The sequence below is a fragment of the Mixophyes fleayi genome, chromosome 2 (assembly GCF_038048845.1).
Source record: "Mixophyes fleayi isolate aMixFle1 chromosome 2, aMixFle1.hap1, whole genome shotgun sequence".
Lineage (NCBI taxonomy): Eukaryota > Metazoa > Chordata > Amphibia > Anura > Limnodynastidae > Mixophyes > Mixophyes fleayi.
This window is the reverse complement of record NC_134403.1, coordinates 334,078,119-334,102,353: the sequence shown is the minus strand read 5'-3', so window position 1 is coordinate 334,102,353 and position 24,235 is coordinate 334,078,119. Positions and strand designations below refer to the sequence as shown.

Here is a 24,235-nt window from a genome sequence, read left to right as displayed (position 1 = left end):
GGTTTTCTTATTCTTGAGCCTGGTAATAACTCTAGCGTTGAAGTCTAGGCTTCTGCTGGACTGAGTATCCTGCTTATACATCTGCAACTCAGAAAAACTGCATAGGTCTTGGATTCTGCAAGTCAGGAAATCCAGGTGGCTGAAGCTCCTTTAGCTAGTGGGATAAGGGACAGATAATGTGGTAAACCTGTCTGGCATTTATTTACTGTTTATTTACTTATTTAGTGTTGTTTTTATTACAATAAATGTACGGCTGTACCTTTCTAACTGCATTTGCCTGAGTGACTGTAAGAACCCTAGAAGGTACTAGGCATGCTTCCCTGACATAGTAAGGCACAAATGGGCCAGATAAACCCGCTATCTTCACACATGCTAGGACACATTTATATGTCACAATGCAAGGATGGATGTTTCACAAGAATTAAGGGATAACAAGGGGCAGAACATGGCATTTCTTCACAGACTTAAAAGAACAGGTCACTCAAGGCTGAAGATGACAGCACATGATTGGATGTGATCTGAATACATGATGTATTCTCCAATCATATGCCTAGCAGTTTGAGATGAAATGCCATACTGTTTTGAGCCTACGAAGTGCATTTCACTCCTATTGTCTGAATGATCAGCAAAACTTTTTATTGCATAGAGAATATATCTGTTTAATTTAAAACCAGTTAAAGAGGAAATACCACATTTTTGTAGATCTGATTACATTTCCCCTAAAGAGATAAAAAAAAACAAAAAACATTACCAAGATGCAGTCTTCCATATTTCAAATGTTCCTTGTATAATGCAATGCCAGGTGTATTCAAGTATAGGGGTGGTGGGGATTTGAGATAAAGATCCTCATTTAAAGGTAGGCGTATGTCTGTTTTTTCTTTGGACAACATGCTTATTTTTACGCTGCGCATGTGCACCAAAATTGTGTATGCATATGTCCGTATATATTTTGTGTATTGTTGACTTGCGTCTCCCTGTGCCTGTTCACATAATTCTGAAACAACTAGTCATGGAAGCATCCGCAGATATGACTTTTAGGAGATGTATCTCTTGCTGGTGTTGGGGGACTGGTGCAATGATGATGGTGGCTATCAGCAGTACCATCTAATCACTTCTGATTGGCTGAATGCATACTGACCCCTCCAGCTGATAGAACTTTCACTTTTCACTTTCAAATCACTAGCTTTACGGCTATATCATATGAATCATTGCTATCTATTCACATTAATTCATGATATTTCCATTTGGAAAGCTGCAGGCAAGAAAACTTGCTTTTGATTTTAAAGAGGAAACAACAGGTGTGTATTTAATTTAATTTTATAATGAAAATGGACTTTCACATTTATTAATAACACTGTCAAGACAATACTCTCACTTGTATTAATGGATCACTTCATTAGATTATTATATTGTGTATAAATAGGGTATTGTATATTTAGTACTTTACTACTAACACTGTCAAGCCACATCTCTACACTGGTTATGTGTTATAGGGGGCAAAAGTATACACACTTATATGCCTGACATACGTTGTTTACCGATTTACAGCTGAAAATATCTTGAGATGCATCTGACTGAAAATATGCATTTAATGGACGTTAATACGTTTTTTTCTTGCATGGATTTGTCAGATTAACCTGAATCCAAACCGCTCACCTGTACTTATAACATCTGTATTTTGCAACCAAAAACACTGTCCTAGATTGTTAGATTGAATCCTTGACATATTAAATGTAGGCTTCATAACAATGGTATTTGTCCGTAAATGTTTGCAACAATATACATATGGATACCACCGCCAGAATCTCATTATTTCATGTGATCAACTGGGAGGCTTGCTAGCAGGAATGCGTATCTATCCGAAGAGAGGGCATCACATAACTATATGTCTCGCTGTCATGAAGCCCACAATCAGCAAACTGATAACCACTATACAGAACCTGTGGTGTGGGATATTTTTCACCATTAGCAGCCGCCTTTCCTGGAACCACACTGTTCACTGGTACTCGGGTGCCCCCTGGACTTTATCCCAGTACTGTATAGTTGTTAACAGTTGACTGCTCAGCTGCTAGGTAATGAGCAGTGATGAGTCTAGCAAGAGCCGGTAATCAACAGCAATGTGGAATCCTCGTTAGCAGCTCAGGAAGTAGGGTGAGTAAGGTTGCTCACCAACAGACACAACAGCTCTGATATTCAGCAAAATCAGGAATGGATTTCTGTGCAACAGTTCAGCAAAAACATAACAATTGGAAAGTGCTACGGAATTTGCTGGCACTATATATAATGATGATGATGATGATCTGTGGTTTTGAAGTCTAGCCAGGTGGCACAGATCACATAGAAATCCTTAAATGTGCGAGTTCTTTTTAGGTCCTAAAGGTATGAAGATCTCTAAACCATTCACTCAGCATGGGCACCCATGGACCTTTTCCAGTAGCAGGATATGTTGTGTGGTCTTTTGTATTGTAAGAATTATAGTAACAGAGCACTTTTATAAACCTATAAATTCACTTAATGGGAAAGGACCCTTAATTGGTCATGTAGTATCTCTGACCTTGTAATGTTCTTGCAAAGGGGTAAAATTGAAAAACCAGTCAGTATTTAACTTATGTGCAAATCAGAAAACTAATTTGCACCCCTTGCATTGTAACATGGTTTTGTCCAGGAGACTTAAATAAGAAACTTCTTAATTTAAGATCCTTAAGGAATCGGGCCCAATAAGTCTTCCTTATCTCTTATTTTCCAAGTTTAGTGCTACAGTAAATAATGTTTCTATGTTATTCCCCTTATATACTCATCTTTTAAATTACTGAAATGAACCTATAGTAAGTTAAAAAAAAAAATGGAGAACTCCAAAATCAAAGTAGCTTCTAGAAACTTGGTCATTTACGTTAACCCAGTAAGGTAAATATAGCATTACCAGGAAGAAACTGGAAGCACAGACATAAATATTTAAGTAAGAAACATACAACTTTTATTGTAGTTTCAATTCTATCATCTGCTTTGCGAATGCTTCTAAATCTAACCAAATCAAACACCCACAGTCATGTTCATTCTGAATTACACACGTGACAGTGCAGAGGTTTAATAATTAAGGAAGTTTTTAGATTCATGTATGTAAGGAAAAAGAAATGTGCTGTAAACCTGATATTTTCTTCAGGCATAAAAAACAATAAATAATTCTCTCCAACAGCGTAGTAAAAAGGCTTTGAATTAGGTAAATTGTCAGACATACAGAGCTACAAAAAGTCTTCTAATCACTGAAACCTTTTCTTTGCTGAGACATTCTCCATCCCAGTGCCGGAGTTTTTCTATTATTAAAGATCCTGTGTCAGAAAATAGGTGAAAAGATGTTGCACATAAGATACAACAAATTTATGATTGTTTGTTTAAATGTATTTCTTACACCATCAGAACATGCATAGTTCTCAGGACGAACATTTGCAACATATTATCAAACTTTTGCATAAATAATATTAATAATACTCGTATGATGGATGCAGAAGGCTGTTAAACAGAGAAGTGCAACAATGAATGGAAAGTAGGTCTTCCAAAGCATATCATGTATATATATATACACATTTATTGTAGCAGAAAGTAGAAAAGAAAATATCATAACACTATAATCTCTTGGTAACAAAAATCTGCTTTTTAAATAAATGTGTGTACATACCTTTCAGTACCGTTTGAATCCATAGGTGCAGAAACCTAAAGAATTGCAGTGTAGAAATCTGAAGAGCTCACTGTGTAAGGTGTTAATAGTGGATAAAAGTACACAACGGTAAAGTACATAAGATTCAGGGAGGGACAGTTCCCTGCCCACTTAACCTGTTATGTTGCTAATGATGTAAGTAAGCTGCCTTTTCTTGCACACACAGAAATAAAAACAATATATTCAAAAATGTGAGTATATCAATATGCTTCTCTTTCTGCTTCTGATATTTTGAGTTACTCAATGGGACATTACTTTGTACTAGCATAAATTAAGATGTTATTTGGTTGATTAGACATAATTAAACACTGCTGCAGTTTTAACAATATGTGCATCAGATGTTCCACGAGAATAGAGATATAAATATGTACTAAGGAAAAATTAATAATAAAACGTGTGACAGTCATTCCTTTATTTGTGAAATATTACATATTTATGTAAAACTGAGACCTCTCCATCAGAAAATACATTACCAGTGTAGGATTAGTACTGAAACTGAAATAGTTTGATATATCTATAAAGAGCAAGAATAAAAAATGAAACACACAAAACTGCTGCATACTAGCTAAGTTGCCTGTAGCTAAGCACTTAATAAACACTGTATATAGTGAAAGCACATTATAAGACAAAAAATATATAGTGAAATAATATTTTGACTTGAATCACATGGGTTCACAAGAGAGATACAAATATAAAGTCCTGTAAGAATAGTAAGAGGGGGAAAAGCACTAATATGAGAAGATTGTGATGTCAATGCATCTTCATTAAAAACAAAGATCATACATTCAACTTGTTGGTCTTCATGATGTGCAATTGTTTGGTTTGAGACTGATATGTGCTTGTCTAGACCACCCACCTAATTAATATTTAACTTTTTATGTCCTGAAATACTGCCTGCTTGATCTTCATTTGTATTTTTTTTTAAAACTCATGTCAGTAAAGGGCACTAGAGCTGCATTTATTCATTTACATTGGTTTATCTGAGCATATTAATTCCCCTTATGAGGTGTGCTTTCATGGTGCAAAAAGTATTTAATTAAAACTAATGACTGAGGTCTGATTACTGCAAACACCACTGACATTCCAATCCCGGAAAAATAAATCTAATTTTTACATTCATGTTGAAAATCATGCGCCTTATAGCGGATACCAACATTCTGCATGGATGTCTTCCCAGCTCTTTCCTTTAAATGGGGGGAAAAATGTGCACCCTTTGAGATCTACTCTATATTAGAGTGCAAATTCATATTCATAAAAAGGTGTAGGAATAAATTACTTTATGCTGCATCTATACAACAAGTCCATAATGCTATACTACTTTTCACAGGCAGTCCAGGTGCCATGATACCTCAATGCACAACTTTCATAGAGATGTTTCAGGCCAGATAAGCTCCCTCCATTTCCAACATCAAACCCTATGTCACTTTACTCCTTGACACAATGTAGTTCATTCTACATGCACTCTGTATCGATATCAATACGCGATACCCATACATTTTGCAGCTCTTCCTCTTCTTGGTAGTTTGAGGGGGGTGTCAGTGGTAAGATCCAACCCTTGTGGGCTTCACAATTGACAGCATCCATCGAATGCATCTGGCAATGGAATCTGTGCAACCCACCAGGCAATGGGTTCTGTGAAATGTGGCTATCAAAGGGGTCTGCACAAACTAGCGTGTGCAATTTGATTAGCAATATAATCTGTGCAATGTAACTGTTAAGGTGGTCAGCACAACAGGATCTGATAATGAGCGACTGGCAATGGTGTTTTTCCAAAGAGGTTTGTGCAATGAAGCTCACACAGGGCCTCCATCAGGAGGTATCATTGTACGGGTCCTAATTGACCAGGAGTCCTGCCATACCAGGCCCGTAATTTTTTTTATTTTCAATAAACTGTTGTGGGTGTTCCGTATCTATCGTTTGCAATAAAGATTCTCTGATGCGATAGCTGTGGTTCCACAGCACGTAGGTTTTATTTGCAGAGTATTACAAGGCAAAGTTTGGCATGCAAACGCTTGTGCCTGTTGGCACTAACACAAGTTTCTATCAGAATGCTCTGGTTTCCAAAACCAGAGGTGAACAATTTATACACTGTATAGTTGTAAAAATCAGTGACATCACAAAGATACACAGTTACAGTATTAAGGTCCACATTCATAGGTCAATGGGTCATGACCTCCCAAAAACTCACCATGCCATTGGTTGACTCCTCTGGTCATTGTTCCTTGAAGTGGCCAGGTGTCCTTCCTCAGTTTCCCGCCTCTAAACCTGTACAAACTTGTTCTTTTATGACATCTCTGGACTTGCTATTGGGTGTATGAAAAAATTATATTAATTATAACTAGCGTTCACTAGCGAACGCTACATAAATAATACCGGAAACATTCTCATGAAACTGCAAATAGAATGATACCAAACTCAATGTAATTAATATCTTGGAAACATTAATTGCTACAATAATGGTTAGGTTGCATATTAATTGCCTCTCAACCAATTGTAGTGTACATAAATTATTGATTACCACCTTCATCCAATTACTTAACTTCAACATATTACACACGCAGCAGTTATTTTCATAGTCACAAAACAGTTGAGATAATGAAAATATTGGGGATTGGTGAAAAAACTACAGCCATTGTATTAATCTTCCTTTGTATAGTTCAAATTCAGCTTATTCTAATAATAATAGCTTAAGAGTAAATATGACTGACAGGTTACAATGGAACTAAAAACAAACATCTATAGTGAATTTATCATTCTATGATTAATGCTGTACTTATCTTGTATGTAGAAAAAGGACATTTCAATCTAGGCTAATTAAGAAACCTAGAAAACCAAGACCTAAAACATTGAAAATTATGCATGTTAGAGATATCTAATTTTAAACAAGAAGAACAATGCTTTTTATTGGGGCACTAGGGGCAGTTTGCCACATACTAGTAAAAGAAAGAATAGTAGTTTCCCTGAGAATCTGCATGCTGAGGACACAGACAGAGTTAAGTCTGTTCACACACACACACCTATCTACAGGTGAGAAAAAAATGTTTTCACAAACAAAACTGTTTAATTTGTACTTAGGGTAGCAAAATTTTGCTTTCCTTCACGCCAAAACAGCAATATGGAGGAACTCTTGAGGGCTTTGGTGAATGTGGCCACTACACAGCAAGAACAGCAGGGGGCATTGATGGATGTAGTCGCTACGCAACAAGCACAGCAGTCTCAAATGCTGGAGGTCACAGGAGCCCAGATAGAAAATACAAAGCTCTTGTGTGAAGAGCTAGCTCAAGTAAGGCAGGTACATGATGTGTCTGAGGTGTCTGTCTTGCAGAAAATGACCGCCTCAGATGATGTGGAGGCGTATCTTATATGGCTTTCAGGAGTATGGGCCGAAAAATTGGTGCCATATTTGAGAGGTGAAGTTCAGCGGTCTTATGTTGATTTGTCTGACGAACAGGCGTGTGAGAGTACCGGGGAGTGCTCAGTGCTACCATGACTGCCGTTATCTCCCAGGTAAAGCGGTTCACACAAATCTGGTGGAACTCTCTAATGTGATAAAGAGTTGTTTGCAGCCAAATATCAATTCACCTGGCCATATGGTGAAGATACTGGCAATTGACCACTGTGTCCGTGTGCTGGAACAGAGCTTATAGAGATGGTGCTACAAACGGATCCACAGTCTTACGAGGAGCTTGTTAGGACGATAGACCATTATTCAGCCCTGCAACACATGTCTAAGGCTCCAGAGGGGAATTCAAAAGTGTTGTCCAAGCAAAAGCTGACATCACGGCTGGTGGAGCCAGTAAGAAAAGTTTCTCCACTTGTTTGTTTTGAACGTTGCAAACCTGGGCATTTCCATGTTGAATGTCCAAAGCAACAGGAACCAATGGCTTGGCTGGGATGAGCCGTTCCTAGTTGCTACACCATGCCCCCTTCCGGGGGAGTCCGTCACTATTTCGAGTGACTGTTCGGATGAATCAGTGTGCTATTTTGGCTTTGGTGGACTTAAGAAGCAAGTTAACATTGGTCTCCAGTTCTGTGGTTCCAAAAGAGGTGTTTGCAATATTACCTAAGGTGAAGGTGCTGTGCATCAATGTAACTACTAATGAATACGGGCACACTCACCTTTCAAGTACCCTAGAAGGCCAAATAGTTAAGGTAGTGGCTAGCATAACCCCAAAACTACCATACCCCCTTATCCTGGGGCAAAACTTTCCCCTGTTCTTAATGACTGGATCCAGCTGAACCTGTCCCAAGTGATACATCGGATGAAAAGTCTAATCTTAAAGTAACCTGTCCAACTCTCCCTTGGCCCGGGAAAAGAGATAACAGAATTGTTGTTCAAGGATTCTGAATCCAGGTCCATGACTGCTACTCATCCCAAATCTCACCCAAGGAAACAAAAGAACAAATTAAGCCAATCATCTGCAATGACACTGTCATGGACACTTTGGGGTCACCAGAGGGTGATGGTGACTGGTCCCCGAATCTAAGGCTCATTTCAGTACAGGACTTTGCTAGGGATCAACATAATGATGCTACCCTAGAATATGCATTTTAATCTGTTATAGATGTTAATAATGTGGTGAAAGCTGCCAGCCTGGCAGAAGGTGTACCTTATTTTTTTGTTAAAGGGATTTGTTGTATGCGCCGCAGGGGTTTTTCAGGGAAGAAAAGTTGAACAACTGTTTTATATCGCAGGCACCTTTAGTTTTGAAAGGCGTACACACACATCTTTGTGTGGGTCGTTTGGGAGAGGATAAGATTCGGGAAAGATAACTACTGCAGTTTTACTGGCCAGTAATACATATGTCAGTAAAGAGGTATTGCTTATCCTGCCCATTAGGTAATAATACCTCTCCAAAACCTGATTGCAAGGCTCCATTGTTGTATAAAAGGCTGAGACAAATAGGTCCTTCCATGAAACAATTAGAAGACGCCCAGGAGTGTCAGAAAAGGCATTATGACACTCTGGCAGTAGTTCGTGTTTTCAATCCGCGTAACAAAGTTTTGGCTCTTGTCCCCACCTAGGAAGATAAGACTTTTGCACACTGGCAGGGAACTTTATCCATGTCTGTTAATCATTGCACAATATGTTGGCAAAACATAAAGGTTAATAATAATATTAAGGAGTTATAGGGCCGGAAACGTACTTTTTATACTTTGTTAATAATAAGCAAAGGAAACAATTTGGAGTAACCAGACTCCAATAAGTCTCGCCTATTGCCTTGTATGGATAGCCACCTTAGGCACTTTTTGCTCAGTTAACACCCAGTCTCCAGGCCCGGCGCTCCCATTAGGCAAGGTTAGGCAGTTGCCTAGGGCGCCGGGCTCTGCAGGGCGCCTCAAAATTAAAAAACAATTACTATTGTAGTTGAAAACTGTGCGGCGACCGCTAAGCATCCCTTAAACGGCCGCCGCACAGCTTGAGATCGATCCACGGGGAGGGGCTATGGATCACCACCGCCGCCCTCCCCTCCAACAGCTGATGGGGCGCTCTGTCTCCTCCCCTCCACTCACTGACTGTCGGGCGTGACATCATCATCACGGCCCGACTGTCAGTGAGGGACGGGACCCGGCAGAGAGGACCAGCTTTATGGAGACGGGTGAGGGGGGGGGGTGGGAGTTTTTACATTGTGCCGGTGGGGGTTTGGGGAAGGCGGATTTTTACATTGTGCCTAGGGCGCCGAGGACCCTAGCACCGGCCCTGCCAGTCTCCCTGATAGCGACACTGGGAAGTGGGCTGTTAACGAACAAAATGCCCTCATCCAAGTGCCTCGGCTGTCATTGCTAAAGGGCAGGCTGTCAGTGCGACAATCCATTTCTTGGTAATGTGGGAAATCATTGTTAGGGAGAGGTGGCAATGCAGTCCCTGTGGTATTACTTTTCTGTTTTGTGCTTCTATCAAGTTGAATTAGAGGTGCCATTGTTCCCATTTTAAAGTGTGAAATCTTATTGGAAGTCATTTATATATAATGAGCTGATTAAGCAGCTAGTCACTTGAAAAGATTTTGCACAATTAAATATGGTCTTTACTCAAAACATTTAGAGCAACCAGAACACACAGGGGCAGATGTGTACAGAGGCAACATACATGGTCTGAGGTACAAAACTGCAGAGGTAGAGATACAGAGAGGCACATACATAAACTAACATGTATATACAAGAATATTTCTTTTTAATCTTGCAATTTTAATTTTTTTAATACTTATGATTTTTTAATACTATCTGCCAAAAATGGCATAAATTAACAGTAAACACATACTTACATACCTGAAAAATAATACCTGCGTACAGAAACATAAGAAAATTACACACAGACACCAGGATAAACACTTACATTATAGACATAAACACCAATATACACATGCAAAGGGACATTTACACACATGTACAATTACACTTGAACTCAAGGCATACACACACACACACACACACACACACACACACTTCACTACTTCTTCAAGGCAGTGGCTATCAGGTGACAACAACTTCTAGTGAGCAATTTATGCATCCTTGGCTTGGGCTGCTTATTTAACAACCTGCCAACTGTCAGCATATATAAACTTTCTGTAAAATTTCAATAAAGCATTGTGCCCAAAACCATTTGATTCAGTTCCCCGGCACCAAATGAATAAAACATGAATAAAACACGCCATTCAGCTGTGGCAATGTCATCAGAGTCTTACCACAAATTGTTTTCTGTGAAGAGGTCCAGGTGTGTTGGGAAGACGATTTACCTGCATCTGAACAGCAGCAGGAACACATGCAATAGTGATTTAATGCTAACTAGCAATATAATCACTATTATTCCAACTTTTGCTAATAACTAGTATCTCCCTGTCCACTGGTATTGTTCCATCATTATTCAAAAATACATTTATTACTCCTATTCTGAAAAAAAAAATATTCTGACCAAAACTCAGAGGTTTCAATCCCATCTATCATTTGCCATGTCCCTCCTTCTTGAGAACATGCTTACAATCATCTCACATGTTACTTTCCCACACAACCTATTGGACCCTCTTTAGTCAGGATTCATCCCCAACACTCTACAGAGACTGCACTGACTAAGGTGATCAATGATTTGATCACTGCTATATCTAAAAGGACACTACTCAAAATTTTCTTACTTAAGCCACTGCATTAATTCATGCAACCTAAAATCTCCCACATTAACTATTGCAATCCACTAGTTCTCTGCTAACCAGCATTTCACCCTACAGTCTATATTAATCACAGGGATTAGACTAACTTTTCCCCACAAAACATTCTTCAACTGCTGCTCCGCTCACCCTATACCTTAAATAATCCAATACTTCTACTAGCATACATAGCCAATAACAAAACTGCACCAGGATACATCTTTTTGCTTGTCTCAAAATATCTCAACTTGAAACCTCTACTCTGCGATTATTCTAGATGATTACCACCCATCTACACAGTTAAAGCAAAACATAAATGTATTCTTCTTTCTACACTCAAACAACCTAATGACCCCCAAATCAACATTATTCCATGACTGGATCAAATGTAAGCAGTTCTTGCCCCATCAAGCACTTTTCCCATTGCAATCTGGCTGGACCAATATGCAATCTGGCAATTAACCTCATATACCAAACTCCTATTTCCTATAGATTGTAAGCTTGTAAGCAGTCTTATTGTCACGGTTTGGTATTTTGGACTCTGGATCTGTTCATAAATGTTGTGGGAACAGATCCTCAGGGAGTGAATATGGTAATACACTGGTAAGTGGTAATGATAGCCTGAGGTTCAAATAGATGCCAGATGCAGGATAAAAGTACAATCAGAGGTTTAATGATGACTGGATGAATATACAGGAAAGTCTTGATAGAGATTATATATATATACACACACACATACACACACACACATACATACATATACACATATACACATATACACACACTAGGAGCATAGTACAAGGTGGGCAGAGCCACCAGCAAAATCATGTGCAATATGAACAATCAGCATATAATTAGAGATATGGTTTTGAATGCACAGTCCAGCAATAAGGTGGAAAGAATAAGGCAGCAGGTATATGGTATCACAGTTGAGCAGCCCACATCAGAGGAGAGATTAACTGACCAGGTAGCAGTATATGCACAATAGATGTGGCAGCAATCAGGAACCAAATAATGCCTTAATGCTTTCAATAATACATTAACAGTTCAGTCAGAGAAAAGAACAACAAGCAGCTTGATGATACGACCTGTGGAGTGTCATACAGCAGAGATAGTTGCAGCATGAGCTGAATAGTCTGTGGAGTAGTACACAGCAGAGACAGTTGCAGTTTGATCTGTATGGTCTTTAACAGCAACACAGCAAGGCACTGACAATCCAGGTGAGCGCTCACAGAATAGGTAGGAACCTAATCAGACTGGTAACATGATCAACAGGCCCAGAGGAAAGGAAGGAAGTGCCTTTTCAAGTCTGGAGCCAACGCAGGAACCAATAGGAATCTTAATTAGAAGTAGACAGGTAATCAGTCTGCACCTGTGCAGATCAGAACTTGGAGGTTTGAAGTCTGTTAATGAGACACCTGTGAGTGTCTCAGTCTTTGTCTGTGGAAGCCAAATGAGCAGCGTGTGACACTTATCTCTAAATCTGTTTTTCTAATACCCAGTCTTGTTTTATTACTGTGGTTGCTCCCAAATAAAAAAGTATAGAATGTAAAACTGATGCAGTGACAAAACCATAAAACTGGTCTTATCATTAAGCGGCAAACACCCTACTGTCATTAACTGGTTAAACATTTCAATAATTTGCATTATAATAATGTATCACAAAGCCTGATTTAGATCATTTTCTTACCTACTGTGCAATTTTTTCAGCATTACTGATCTGATAAATACTATTTCCACAAATGAAGTCTGGATGAAAATAATAATCAATATAACCCAATGCACAGGGTATGCAAGGTCTTACCAACAAGGGCCACTGTACTTTTTGTATTTAGGAATATTCATTGTTGATAACTTTGTTTTTAGTGTATTGTATTTACAAACCACAATTTTATGAACAATGTATTGTTTTAAATTTATATATTATTACTTTGGTTAAAATATGCAATGCTGGATTTGATTATTGTCACTATTTGTATTGTAATCTCTACTGTGAAAAATGTAATAAACGTAATTTGTAAAGAAAAATACTAGTAATGTTTATAACATATGAAAGAACAGAAATGACTTCCACAAACAGTATTACCTACAGTCATCTACTTGTAAATTTGATTAAATCAGTAATTTTGTAAATTAACGGTTAGTTCAAATAAAAAATTATGAGACCAGTGGTCAAAGTGGGAATTTAGAAGTGCTGGTATGGAAATTGGATTGCATTAGGAGTTTTGAGTGTGAAATTAATTTTGGATATGTTTTAACACTATATTGTATAATATAAAAAAAATATTAAATAATTCAATGCTATCTGCCCTGTGTCCCCCACCTCTCCACTTTGTCTTTCCACTTTTCCCTAATGCCTCCTGTACAGTCATGGCCAAAAGTTTTAAGAATGACACAAGTATTGGTTATCACAAAGTTTGCTGCTTCAGGGTTTTTAGACCTTTTTGTCAGATGTTGCTATGGTATACTGAAGTAAAATTACAAGCATTTCCTAAGTGTCCAAGGCTTTTATTAACAATTACATTAAGTTTGTTCAAAGAGTCAATATTTGCAGTGTTGACCCTTCTTTATTATCATAATTACCTCCTGAACGACTTGTAATACTCATATACTAGCCAAATGCTGAAAACAGTTTCCAGGAACACTGTCGCTAGACAAAAGAATCACAATAAATAATATGTGATCTAGCTGTCCAATGCAACACTATCCCAGACAAGATGATCTGACCACTGACAAGTAGGATCTTAATACAATTAGGATCTTTATTACTAAATGCTTCTGTCTTGTATATCAGGAGTCATACAATACTTTATGTGGAGTTCTATTTTATTCTGTTTACTGTAAACGGTTGCTCTCTGTCGGTTACCTACAATACTTTAATGGCCTCTCCCTACTACTATTATTTAAGGGGCTGTACTTGGCTTTTCCTGTTAATTTAATTTTATCCACAACCAACTTCTAGAAATTGGGTGCAACTCTTGAAGATGGAGGATGTCAGCTTTTGAAAACTGTATAGCATCATGCTAAAAGACAAATTTTGGACAAACAGAAAGCATGAATACTACAGTACAGACAAGGAACAGACTCCATCTGCATAAAATTATTTTAGACATATTTTTGGGCACATAAACGGTGAACAAGGTTTCTAGTAGTGGATTTTAACAATTGCCCTAGGTAAGTATATGTATATAAGATATCCAAGGGTGAGACTAGCACAATTTAATTGAGTCCTATTTATTTGAGAACATGTGGGGGGGAGACAGCTCCATGAATATTATAGTTTATATGTAAAGTGCCACACTGATGCACAGCACTGGTAAGTGGGGGAAAAACAAACATAAGAAACAATGACATGCACTATGGCAACGAGATTACTGAAGCATTAATCTAAAATAATTAATCAATCATATAGAAGATTTTGGACACCCTTTTAAACACCATTGTTCTTTTTATTTTTTACGTCAAATATAAGAGTATTTTAAATTAAATTAAATATTCTGTTAAATACCTTCCAAGTCACATGACCTTATTGTGTGACACCTGGTTTGGGACCATATCCGGTGGCGAGCCAATAAGTGTTCAGCGGGAATTACCTTTAGCGCAATCACTGTCTCTGTTTCTGGATAGCAGCAGAAGCTTCAACCAACAGCATGTGAGGACCTGGAGGTGAGTACCATGGACTATAGTTGTGGGGACACATTACACTTGAGGGACGTACATAACATATTGGCTACATACTTGCATGTGAGGATATGTGGGGTTTATGAGGGACACAGTACTTATGTTTTGCCATTCTATGCATGATAAATATTTGTACGTTTTTGCCATACCGGAGAAGCAGTATATCTTTTTGACTTTAATACTGCAAGACGGACATCTATATTTGCCTTACCTTGCATTCTGGAATACACAGTATATCAATTACTAGTCTTACTTAAACATGAATTGTGTTGAGCTTGGCACACATTTTGTTCATGGCAGGGAGGGTTTTGACAACCCGGTTCCAGGTCACAAAAATGCTCAAAACACCATTGAAAATCAGATTTTTAAAGTAATTTTTCATGGGAGTGATCCAGCTCCAGTTCAGAACTCACACATGGTTCATAGGAAATATAATGTCATTTAACTACAACTATAGTTATGCAATAACAAGTCTTGTACAGGTGAGTAATTATGTATGTAATTAATATTTGAATATAAATAATGTTGCTATAAACAAAGATCCTTATTATAGTATCAACTTACAAACACCTTTAGGAAATGTAATCATTACTATGTGAGAGAAATGACACCTACAAAGCTGGGACAGTCCCTCCTGGAGATTAGGGACACTTGTCTGTACCACTCCCTACATCCAGTCCCTTCCTCCTCCCCATCTTTACAATGTGTCATTATATTAGACGCTACAACGTGTCCTAGTGATGACCCCACCAGGGGCGGGCTGGGCCAGGGGGCAGGGGGGCATCGTTCCCCCGGGCCGCTCAGTCTAACCGTTGTTATCTCTGTCAGTAATTCCCATTGTGCACAGTGGAATTCAATTCCGCCCGACGTACCGTCCCCTAAAAGCTATTACCGTTATTACAGTAATATTAACCTTTCTGCTTGCTACCATAATAATGGTATTTAAGTGCACTATTACCGCTATAACAGTAATAGTGCACAAGCCACGTTACTTTTTACAGTACATAGAGTGAGAGGAATAGCTTGCAATGTGAATGGATGGTCTTAGGCCAGTAGTAGCTTGCTAGTAGACTAGTAGACTTGCTCAATACAGGCAACTATGAAACTTAACAGGACGTGGTTATGCAGTAAAATTATTAGACAATGATGACGTATGTTTTAAGGTAGAATGTATTCCATAAATGTCAGAGAATGTGTAAACAGCTTTGAGAACAAATATTAAGTTAAACAGAGTGTTATTGAAATATATATCCCTTCAGATTTATTTATTTATAAAAGAAACAAATATACAGTTTAGTTACACAACATAAATAACAGAGAGAATACAAAGAAATGACTGATGACTGAAAAATGATGGCAATTTGTGGCTGCTTTATGTTATTCATTCCAATCGGCTGGAGGCTCAGCAGCAGCGGGGTGTACCTGACAAAAGTGGGCTTCACATGAATGGATGAGCTCACTATATATCACTATAAATCAGTATTGTTATCGTAGATCACTACATCGTCACTGCAGTATAGCACCTACAAGCTATTTAAAGTAAAAAAGGTTTGCGCAGACACAATTAATTTATGTATTAATTATGAGGACTGTGACTGTCTCAATGTGATCCAGCATCATCCCAGTTTCGCCACATGTGTTTTATTGATCATATCATATTCAGGTTTATAGCTACATAATTTGCACTCGGCCAAAATAAGACAATGGTAAAGATATGTGCTTTAGTTCAGAAATTAATTTTCCTTATGTTAACATAGGTACCTATATAAATAGGTCACTGTGAAGTAGCATATGGGCTTCAACACTTTAGATCATTCTTTTAAGTTTTCCAGATGAAAAATTGATCAGTCTTGCAATATTGTAGCACTGACCCATTTATTTGCTTTAGTTTTCGGTGTTTTAGTACAGTGGTTCTCAACCCAGTCCTCAGGACCCCTAGCAGTGCAGGTTTTCCAGGTGACAAGGGAAATATTTATACCACCTATCAATCTGTTACAATGTGTCAATCAGTAATGAATACACCTGTGCTAAAGCAAAGAGATATGGAAAACATGCACTGTTAGGGGTCCTGTGGACCAGGTTTAAGAAACACTGTTTTAGTATATATATGTATATTCTTGATTATTTCAGGCACGCTCCAATCCTGCGCTTCCAAAAGTAGGAGCAGATTGATTTTCTGAGAGCAAATCCCGGGATGTAGGCATTCACCTATATTTATAGATGCTCACAGCACACAATTAGACACATTTGCATAACTAGAAATGCTCTGATCTTTTTTGAGAGTTACCCTTCTGGACTTCTTGGTCACATTTTCCTTATACTCTCTGGTCTGCGATTTCAGTAAACAGACAAAATGGACTTCTGAGTCAGCTAGTGGCCAGAGCAACAGAAACAACATGATGGGATGTCTTGGGAACGAGATGCAGAGAGAATCAGCAGGAGCAACAATTTTAGGATTGTCTCCTGATATAAATGCGATTTGCAGGAAAATGTTTGAGAGTAAGTGTACTTTTATGTATATTCAATGTTTACCTTTAATGTTGTTTTAATCGAGTGCATACCTCCCAACATTCCTAATGAAAAATTAAAACAAATTAAACCCGCCCTGCCTAACCCAAAACACACCCAGACACACCTATTCCACACCCCTTTCTTTAAGACCTCACCCCATTTTCATGAGGGCGTGCCCATTATTGTTTCATAAAACTAGGACTTTCATTCAAAATTTGGGGCTTGTGGGAGGAGTGCAGCAGCTCTCCAGTTGTTGAGATAACTTCATCTAGCACCGCAACAGCTGAGAGTCACAGTTCAACTCCCTGTCCTAGTAACAAACAATAATACTTTCATTCTACAGACTAGGTAAACGTAGACAAAAAACCCCAATGTAAATCATAAACAAAAATTTATCAGTGAATTACATTGTAGCAATGTACCTCATTGAGGTTATGCCCCACGTGGGAATTAAGCACTACTAGAAAATATAGACCAGCTGACCTGTTACCTGCATTGCGGCTCTGCAAGGACCAATTCTGCATTCATTTATAAAGTGCTGACATATTACACACTGCTATCCACTGAGTTCACCAAACATCTGAAGACAATTTGAGGTACAAAAGTGATGAAATACACTATTGTCTTACTTTAACAAACATAACCATAATAAATATAAATAAAGTATCTACATATAAAAATTACCATTCATATTGCAATTTCTAATTTTTCGTTAGTGACAAGAGTTGTGTAATAGGAGGCGATTGAAGTCTCATATACCTATGCTAATGGTCCATAGATTTTCACATTCTGATCAGGTACTGTACAACTATATCAAGTTTTGTATGTGCAAAGCCTAGAACACAAGTGACATGTAGGTAATATGCCTGTGTTAGCCCATCCCATGTCTATTGTCAGTGATCTGGGATCTGATTTCTCAAGCTTAATGATCTCAGAAATATCACACATTATTCTTTAGGGATTCCTACAATGTACACATATTTACAGAAAAACTTTGATACTTTTTAAATGACAGAAAGAAAATGTAAGAAGTTGCTTACTGAAACAATAATAACATACTGGAATTTATTCTGCAAATCTTCATTGTGTGCTGTTAGAGTTCAACTGTGCTTGCACAATGTACCACTGCAACGTCAAGATCCTGTAGTGCAGCACGTCTGGATTTGTGAGACAGGTGAATGATTCCATGAGGTTTCTTGGATTTTTTTGTCACTGAACATAAAGGTGTCTTAACAGCCTCATCATGTCAGTCCATTACTCACATTTGCAATAATACAATTAAAGTGCAGTCTCCGTGAATTCATCCTCTGAATTTTCCATCTTGTCTTCATTATGCAGATTTTGTTCTGAATGATCCCTTTCATCAATGTAAGTCAAGTTGGTATAGCTTGATCCTGTGTAAAGAAAAATGCATTTTATCAGTGAGCAATCACTTTCAGTAAAAAAAAAAAATCTAGAATGCTTGTACTACAAGCTACAGGTAGATCTAATTTTAGGTCTATATTGGTCAGCATCTGGTGGAACTAAACCCACAATTATTTTACATCTCTGTTAAGTGAAATTAAGCCCTTCGCCGCTTTTCTCACCCTGTGCTGAACAATTTTGGGTTAGTCCATTTTTATATATTGCCTGCTGGTCAAAAACAACCAGTATGCAGTAAATAAACAAGGGTACCATCATTTAAAAGAGGAGACTTTTCATTTTCAAACCATTTTTTTAAGTGCCAGGAATAGGGAGACAGAGGCTCTAAACAAGCCTCCCAAGATCCTTGGCATATCCCTTTGACTTTAACAGACTGTGCTCGTGCACGTTGTGATACCAGTGTTTCTAATGGAGGATAGATTCCTTTCTTTTGGCAGTACCAGAAATCCATATATCAAAAAGAGCTAGAAGTTTGTTTTCAGAATTGGTGCACCAACTCTGAAAGCAAACTTCTAGCTTTTTTTGATATATGTATACTCAATTTTTTTTGGTTGCATCCCTCATATAATCTATTAGAGGAATCTTAGAACAATATATGAATAAGGGTATTCCCCATAATCAGAGCGATAGAACCAATTCTTCTCTCTTAGTATCAGAAATCCCACAGATCATGGTGGTAAGTAATCTGTGGGTTTTCTTAACTTCTTAAATGTAGAGGATGAGTGGGTCTTTACGGGGTGTCAAAGATATTTTATTTTGGATGAAGACAATTTATTAATATGAAAATATTTACATTGTTTTATCTTATTTTAGTATATCATTAATATTTGATGTGGTATTATGTCAAATGGATCCTTGCGTGTGAGCTGATGAGAGGGATATGAACAGGAATGAAGGAGTTATTCAAAGAACAGATGTTTCTAATGAAAGATGTGGACAAAGAGTTGCAAGAATTTCTTCAAAGTTTCCGTTGCATCCAGGGAAGCCAAAAGGATCAAGATACGTCTATATACTTTCTCAGCCAATTGTAATAGGACATTTGCAAATTGTAGTACAACCTACTTTTGCTGGTACTAAAAGTAATTGTCTGGAATGTGAACAGACAGAGTTTTCAGAGACGAAAATGAGTGATATTATCACAGCGCAAGTTTTTCTTTTGTAAATAAACAATGATATAAATTTTATTCTTAAAGTTTCTTTTGCTGAAGAAATTAAATTATTACTTTAACAGGGGTCATACAGAAGACAAGTCCCTCTCGTCCTTAGCATTCAAGGGGTTAAGAGATTTATATTTTCACACTGCAACTATAAATAAAATATAAATTCATCAAAAGGTCTATGGATCATAGAGCGCTATTGAAATGGACTGGATGGATTGTGTTACCATAATGTGCTGCGAAAGTTATATTAAAGGGGATGTCCAAAAGATGACCAGGCTAGTTGCATTCAGATCTTGTCATGATATTTAAGCTAGACGGTCCGGTCAGAAGGCTTATTAGAGGTACACTTCCTCAGACAATGTCCACACACCTGCCAATGAGATCATCGGCTAGCAGGATTTTTCATCCACTATTCAAGATATGAGGTCCTGTATAAAGTATCTAAATATTTATACAGGTCCTTAAACATCTTCTATATGGATAAAAGAAGAAGTTTGTTGGCGATTATCTTCCACAGCTCTAAAACTAAAGCTGCCAAATCTTACATAGTTATTTAGTATTTGAAAAGTAAGCTATTAGACCACATAGTGACAATGCAAAAGAGCAACAAATATTGATAACATCATTTTTGGTTGTAAACAATTGTTTGACTTCTGGAAGGAAACCTAATGACAGCGCAACAAAGCAACAAATCTTATTTTCTAAATAGTATTTTTGGTCTGTTTACCAAATAATTGGCTAATATATAAAAACTGCTACACATTACAAATAGACCCGTACAACGCCGAGTGACCCTGCTTGTAATAAAATAAAAACATAGACACATATTAAGCATTAAATTCCAGTAACATGAACAGATCTGTGTTTTTTCTAGTCCATGGCTGTCCAACTGGGGGCTAAAAAAAATATACTGTATGCTTGGATGAAATTATTCTTTATGACTAGGCTACATGATTCTCAGTGGCACGATGACCAGCGATTAATCCAAAAAATAATACTGTTGTTGTTTCAAATAACACATTTAATTACCATGTAATGCACCAATCTTGTTCAATCATTCAATGTTGCATATTAGACACAAAACCTTGCATAAGTTCCAGATGATTCATCTTCACCATAGAGTTTAATGGGACAGGCAAATAATCAATGTTCTTGAGAGATTGTAGGAGATTCTTGGCACTAAATGCTCCTTTGAAATACAGGAAGTATGTGTTTTTAATAAGGGACTGCGCACTAAATTTCATGCAATTAATTGCAAAAATTTGCATTAAATCACACTGGACCTCATTTACAGTTTTTGGAAAGGTGGAAATATCTGAAGAGAACTGTTTAAAAGTGTTAACATTCACAGTACAACCTCCAACTACTTTAGAATGACCCTTTTCATTAAAATAAACTTGCATTTGTTCCTCTAAACTACTGCTGAATTTAACCTCAATTATGGCTTATACATGTCATGAGAGTGGGGGGATATCGGCAGTGTCGTTGTTACATGTGGCACCTATGTGTACTTGAAGATATGTTTTAAATTGTGCAAAATGGGATTTGAAATGGGCTTCTCCTCTAAAGTATAACTGGAGCCTTATTCAAAGTATAGGAAAGGAAACAATTTCTCAGATCTTAGGTTTGGTGCATAAATCAAGTCCTTTTGCAAAATATCGAAATATAACAATTTTGCCCCATAAACTGAAAGCTTGTTTTTGTGCGGCTCCACAAAACTAGGCAGACTGATATGCCTACTCTTTACATTTCAAGAAACGCCTTATTTCCACACAACTCCACCCATCATGTTGTGTAAACTTCCGCAAACTGCAAACACAGCCATCTTCCTTTATAAACCTATGGGCTTTGGCAGAAATCCAGGTGCTGTTTTTTTCATAAATGAGGTCCACTGTGTGTTTAAGTAATTAAATCACATGAGAGCAGATTTACTGTTTGGCCAAGTGCAGCAACAGTTTTTCAACAAAGCGGACAACTTACCGTCTGCTGCCGACTGCCAAGTTCCATTGTACTGAAGGAGAATGTGAAACTGCGACAATCTTTTTAAACTGAATTGATACATGTAGGCTGACATCTTCAGCACACATGTTGATAGTTTAGTTTTTTTCAGAGGGTAAGTCCCTGTTTTAAGGCTAGAAACATGTGACATTCCTTATTGTTTGCTGATTGGCTTCTTTATTTTACAAGCACTGTGATTGGTCCAATTACCTAGGAGGTGTACTGTAAATTGTGTGAATCACAAATTGATTTGTAAATCACTTCAGAATCACTGGAATACTAAAGCGAAACCAGATTATTTGTTTTTCTCAAGGATGGCTACATGCAGTATACATTCATGTTGGTAACATTTATTTATTAGCCATTAGCATATGTTTGACCACTTATGTCGATGGGCAGTCTTAGCTTGAGAGTATCATGAAGACTTAGGATATACTGCCTGATTAGCAACTCTGTTGCACTAGTGAACACAGACAATTATTATCTCTTACAATAATCTTGTATATACTCTCAAGCTAAAACAAATAATCTGGTTTCGCTTTATGTATCTCATCTGACCTAAAACCTAATTTAGTGTGGATCTAAGTGATGAGAGACTTTGATCTCCACTGCCATCTAGAGTCCATAGATATATAGGAGTATTGTAAGAGATATAACGATCTGTGGTTGGATCATTAGTGCAACAGAGTTGCTAATCAGATAATATATCCATAAACCAGAGTACAATAGGGTAATTTTGAGCACACATATATATATATATATGAGATTACTGTAAGAGATATAATTATCTGTGTTCACTAGTGTAATAGAACTGTTAATCAGAGAATATATCCCAAATCTTTGTATGCTAGGGAACTTTGTACCGAAATAATACTATGACAATACTATGATAATCCTATTTGGACTAATTGCAGATTGCTTGAGATATTCACCTATAATTATCACTGGCTTAGATAATATTGGACATATTAGTCTCGTTTACTAAATTAGGAGGTACACTATTAAGGAACTTTTCTTGGACAGTAAGCATATAAAATCAAATCCTACTACTGGGTCAATATATTTTAACCTCATTTTTTCAACACTTTATTTTAAATATTTCGCTCTTATCCTATTTTGGTTGAATATACATGTATTCTTTTTAAATGATACTAATAAAATTTGTGTATTAATATACTTTATCTTGTTTATGTCAATACCTGGAGTGCTATCTCAGTCAACTCTTTTCTCTGTATCTGTATGCTTTATATGTTGACACAAGCACCCCCTCACTATAATTAAAACTGATTTAACTTAAGAGTGAGGTTGGTAATCACCTGGTGTGGAGCATTTTCTTTTCCTTTCCTCTTACCTCATTTTTCCCTTATGAATACAATATAACCTACTGGAAAATATGGCAGGGAGGAATTATTCTCTAAAGATGAAAGACAGGGCTCAAACATGCCAAGCACTCCCATGCACCAGAGTCCAAAATCTAGAAATCTTGATATTATGACATCTTGAAAAGTTAAATAAACTCATTTATTTGCAAGAATTGGTGGTGGTTTGCAAACTGCCCTTTGGTGGACCCTCATATTTTGGTGCAAAAAACAGCTGACAGAGGTACCAATGGTGGGGGGGGAGGGGTGGGGTTAGTACTGAAAGTACCTGCCTTGGGGACCCGGCAATGGTGGTTTGAAATGGGGGTGGATGGGACGGCTAACTGAGGCCTATGGCCCTTGCCCCATCTGCCCTTTCAAGGCCCCATGTGAGGTAGATTATAGGTGGAGGGGGGGGGGGGATAACGGTGGCTGGTGATTGTGAAGACCAAGAGCTTCTTTTGGAGCCCAAAGTCACACACCACTAGGCTGAGCCCGTGGTGCCAAGAAAGCTGCAATGAGGCCCAAGTTTACATTTGATACTCTCAGGGAGAGGAAGATGGCTTCAACTTGCTCTAAACACTGATGTGCCAGATTTAAACATGTGAAAAAGTTGCAAAGAGTTCAAACTAAAGAATTCTAACAATGCCTTAATTTAAGTGAGGATAGAAAATACTTTCTCATATAGACACAAGTTATATTTACCCCACACAGATAGTGTTTACCCCTACTTTTGTGTTTTTAGCTAATGGTTAATACAAATATAATGGCATATGCAAAATCCTGAACTTACAACTACATAAAATTTACTCAAATTGAGTTTTGTTTTTAAAAAATGAATCCACACACCGTTTAACTTTGGGAGTCCAGACTCTTCAGTTATACTGGTAACTTGACTGTGCCAATGAGTCCATTTAACTTCATTTATTCTGCAAAGAACAAAAACATCAGCCATTGTTGGTATATTATAATAGTTATAAATTATGATAAATGTATAATTTGCCCAGTGATCACATCTACTCTTCTTCACATTACCTTAAACATATTCTTTTGTCATTTTCTGAGACTTTGTATGTCTCTCCAAGTTTAAATGTATCCTTGAAGCAGATGGGTAAGCTTTTCTCAAACTCTAGAATAGTTCTGGCTCTCTGAAAATATAATGTTAAATGATTTAAATTTATTTTGTGTATAAAAAAAAAAAAGTTAGATAGAGGACAACCATGATTTGTTATGCGAGTTCCCTCCCATAAGGAG

The 24,235-nt window shown here is 37.5% G+C and overlaps 1 protein-coding gene across 1 annotated transcript in view; it reads right to left on the bottom strand.

Moving 5' to 3' along the window:
• Positions 1–17,090: 17,090 nt before the first annotated feature.
• LOC142139392 (transient receptor potential cation channel subfamily V member 3-like) overlaps positions 17,091–24,235 on the bottom strand; it is a 41,369-nt gene continuing 34,224 nt past the window's right edge. The window contains exons 14-16 of the mRNA XM_075196957.1: positions 24,017–24,129; positions 23,831–23,910; positions 17,091–18,437 (exon numbers count right to left, since the gene is read on the bottom strand). Coding sequence (XP_075053058.1) covers positions 18,322–18,437; positions 23,831–23,910; positions 24,017–24,129 — 309 coding nt within the window. The 3' untranslated portion in view covers positions 17,091–18,321. The remainder of the gene's footprint in view (positions 18,438–23,830; positions 23,911–24,016; positions 24,130–24,235) is intronic.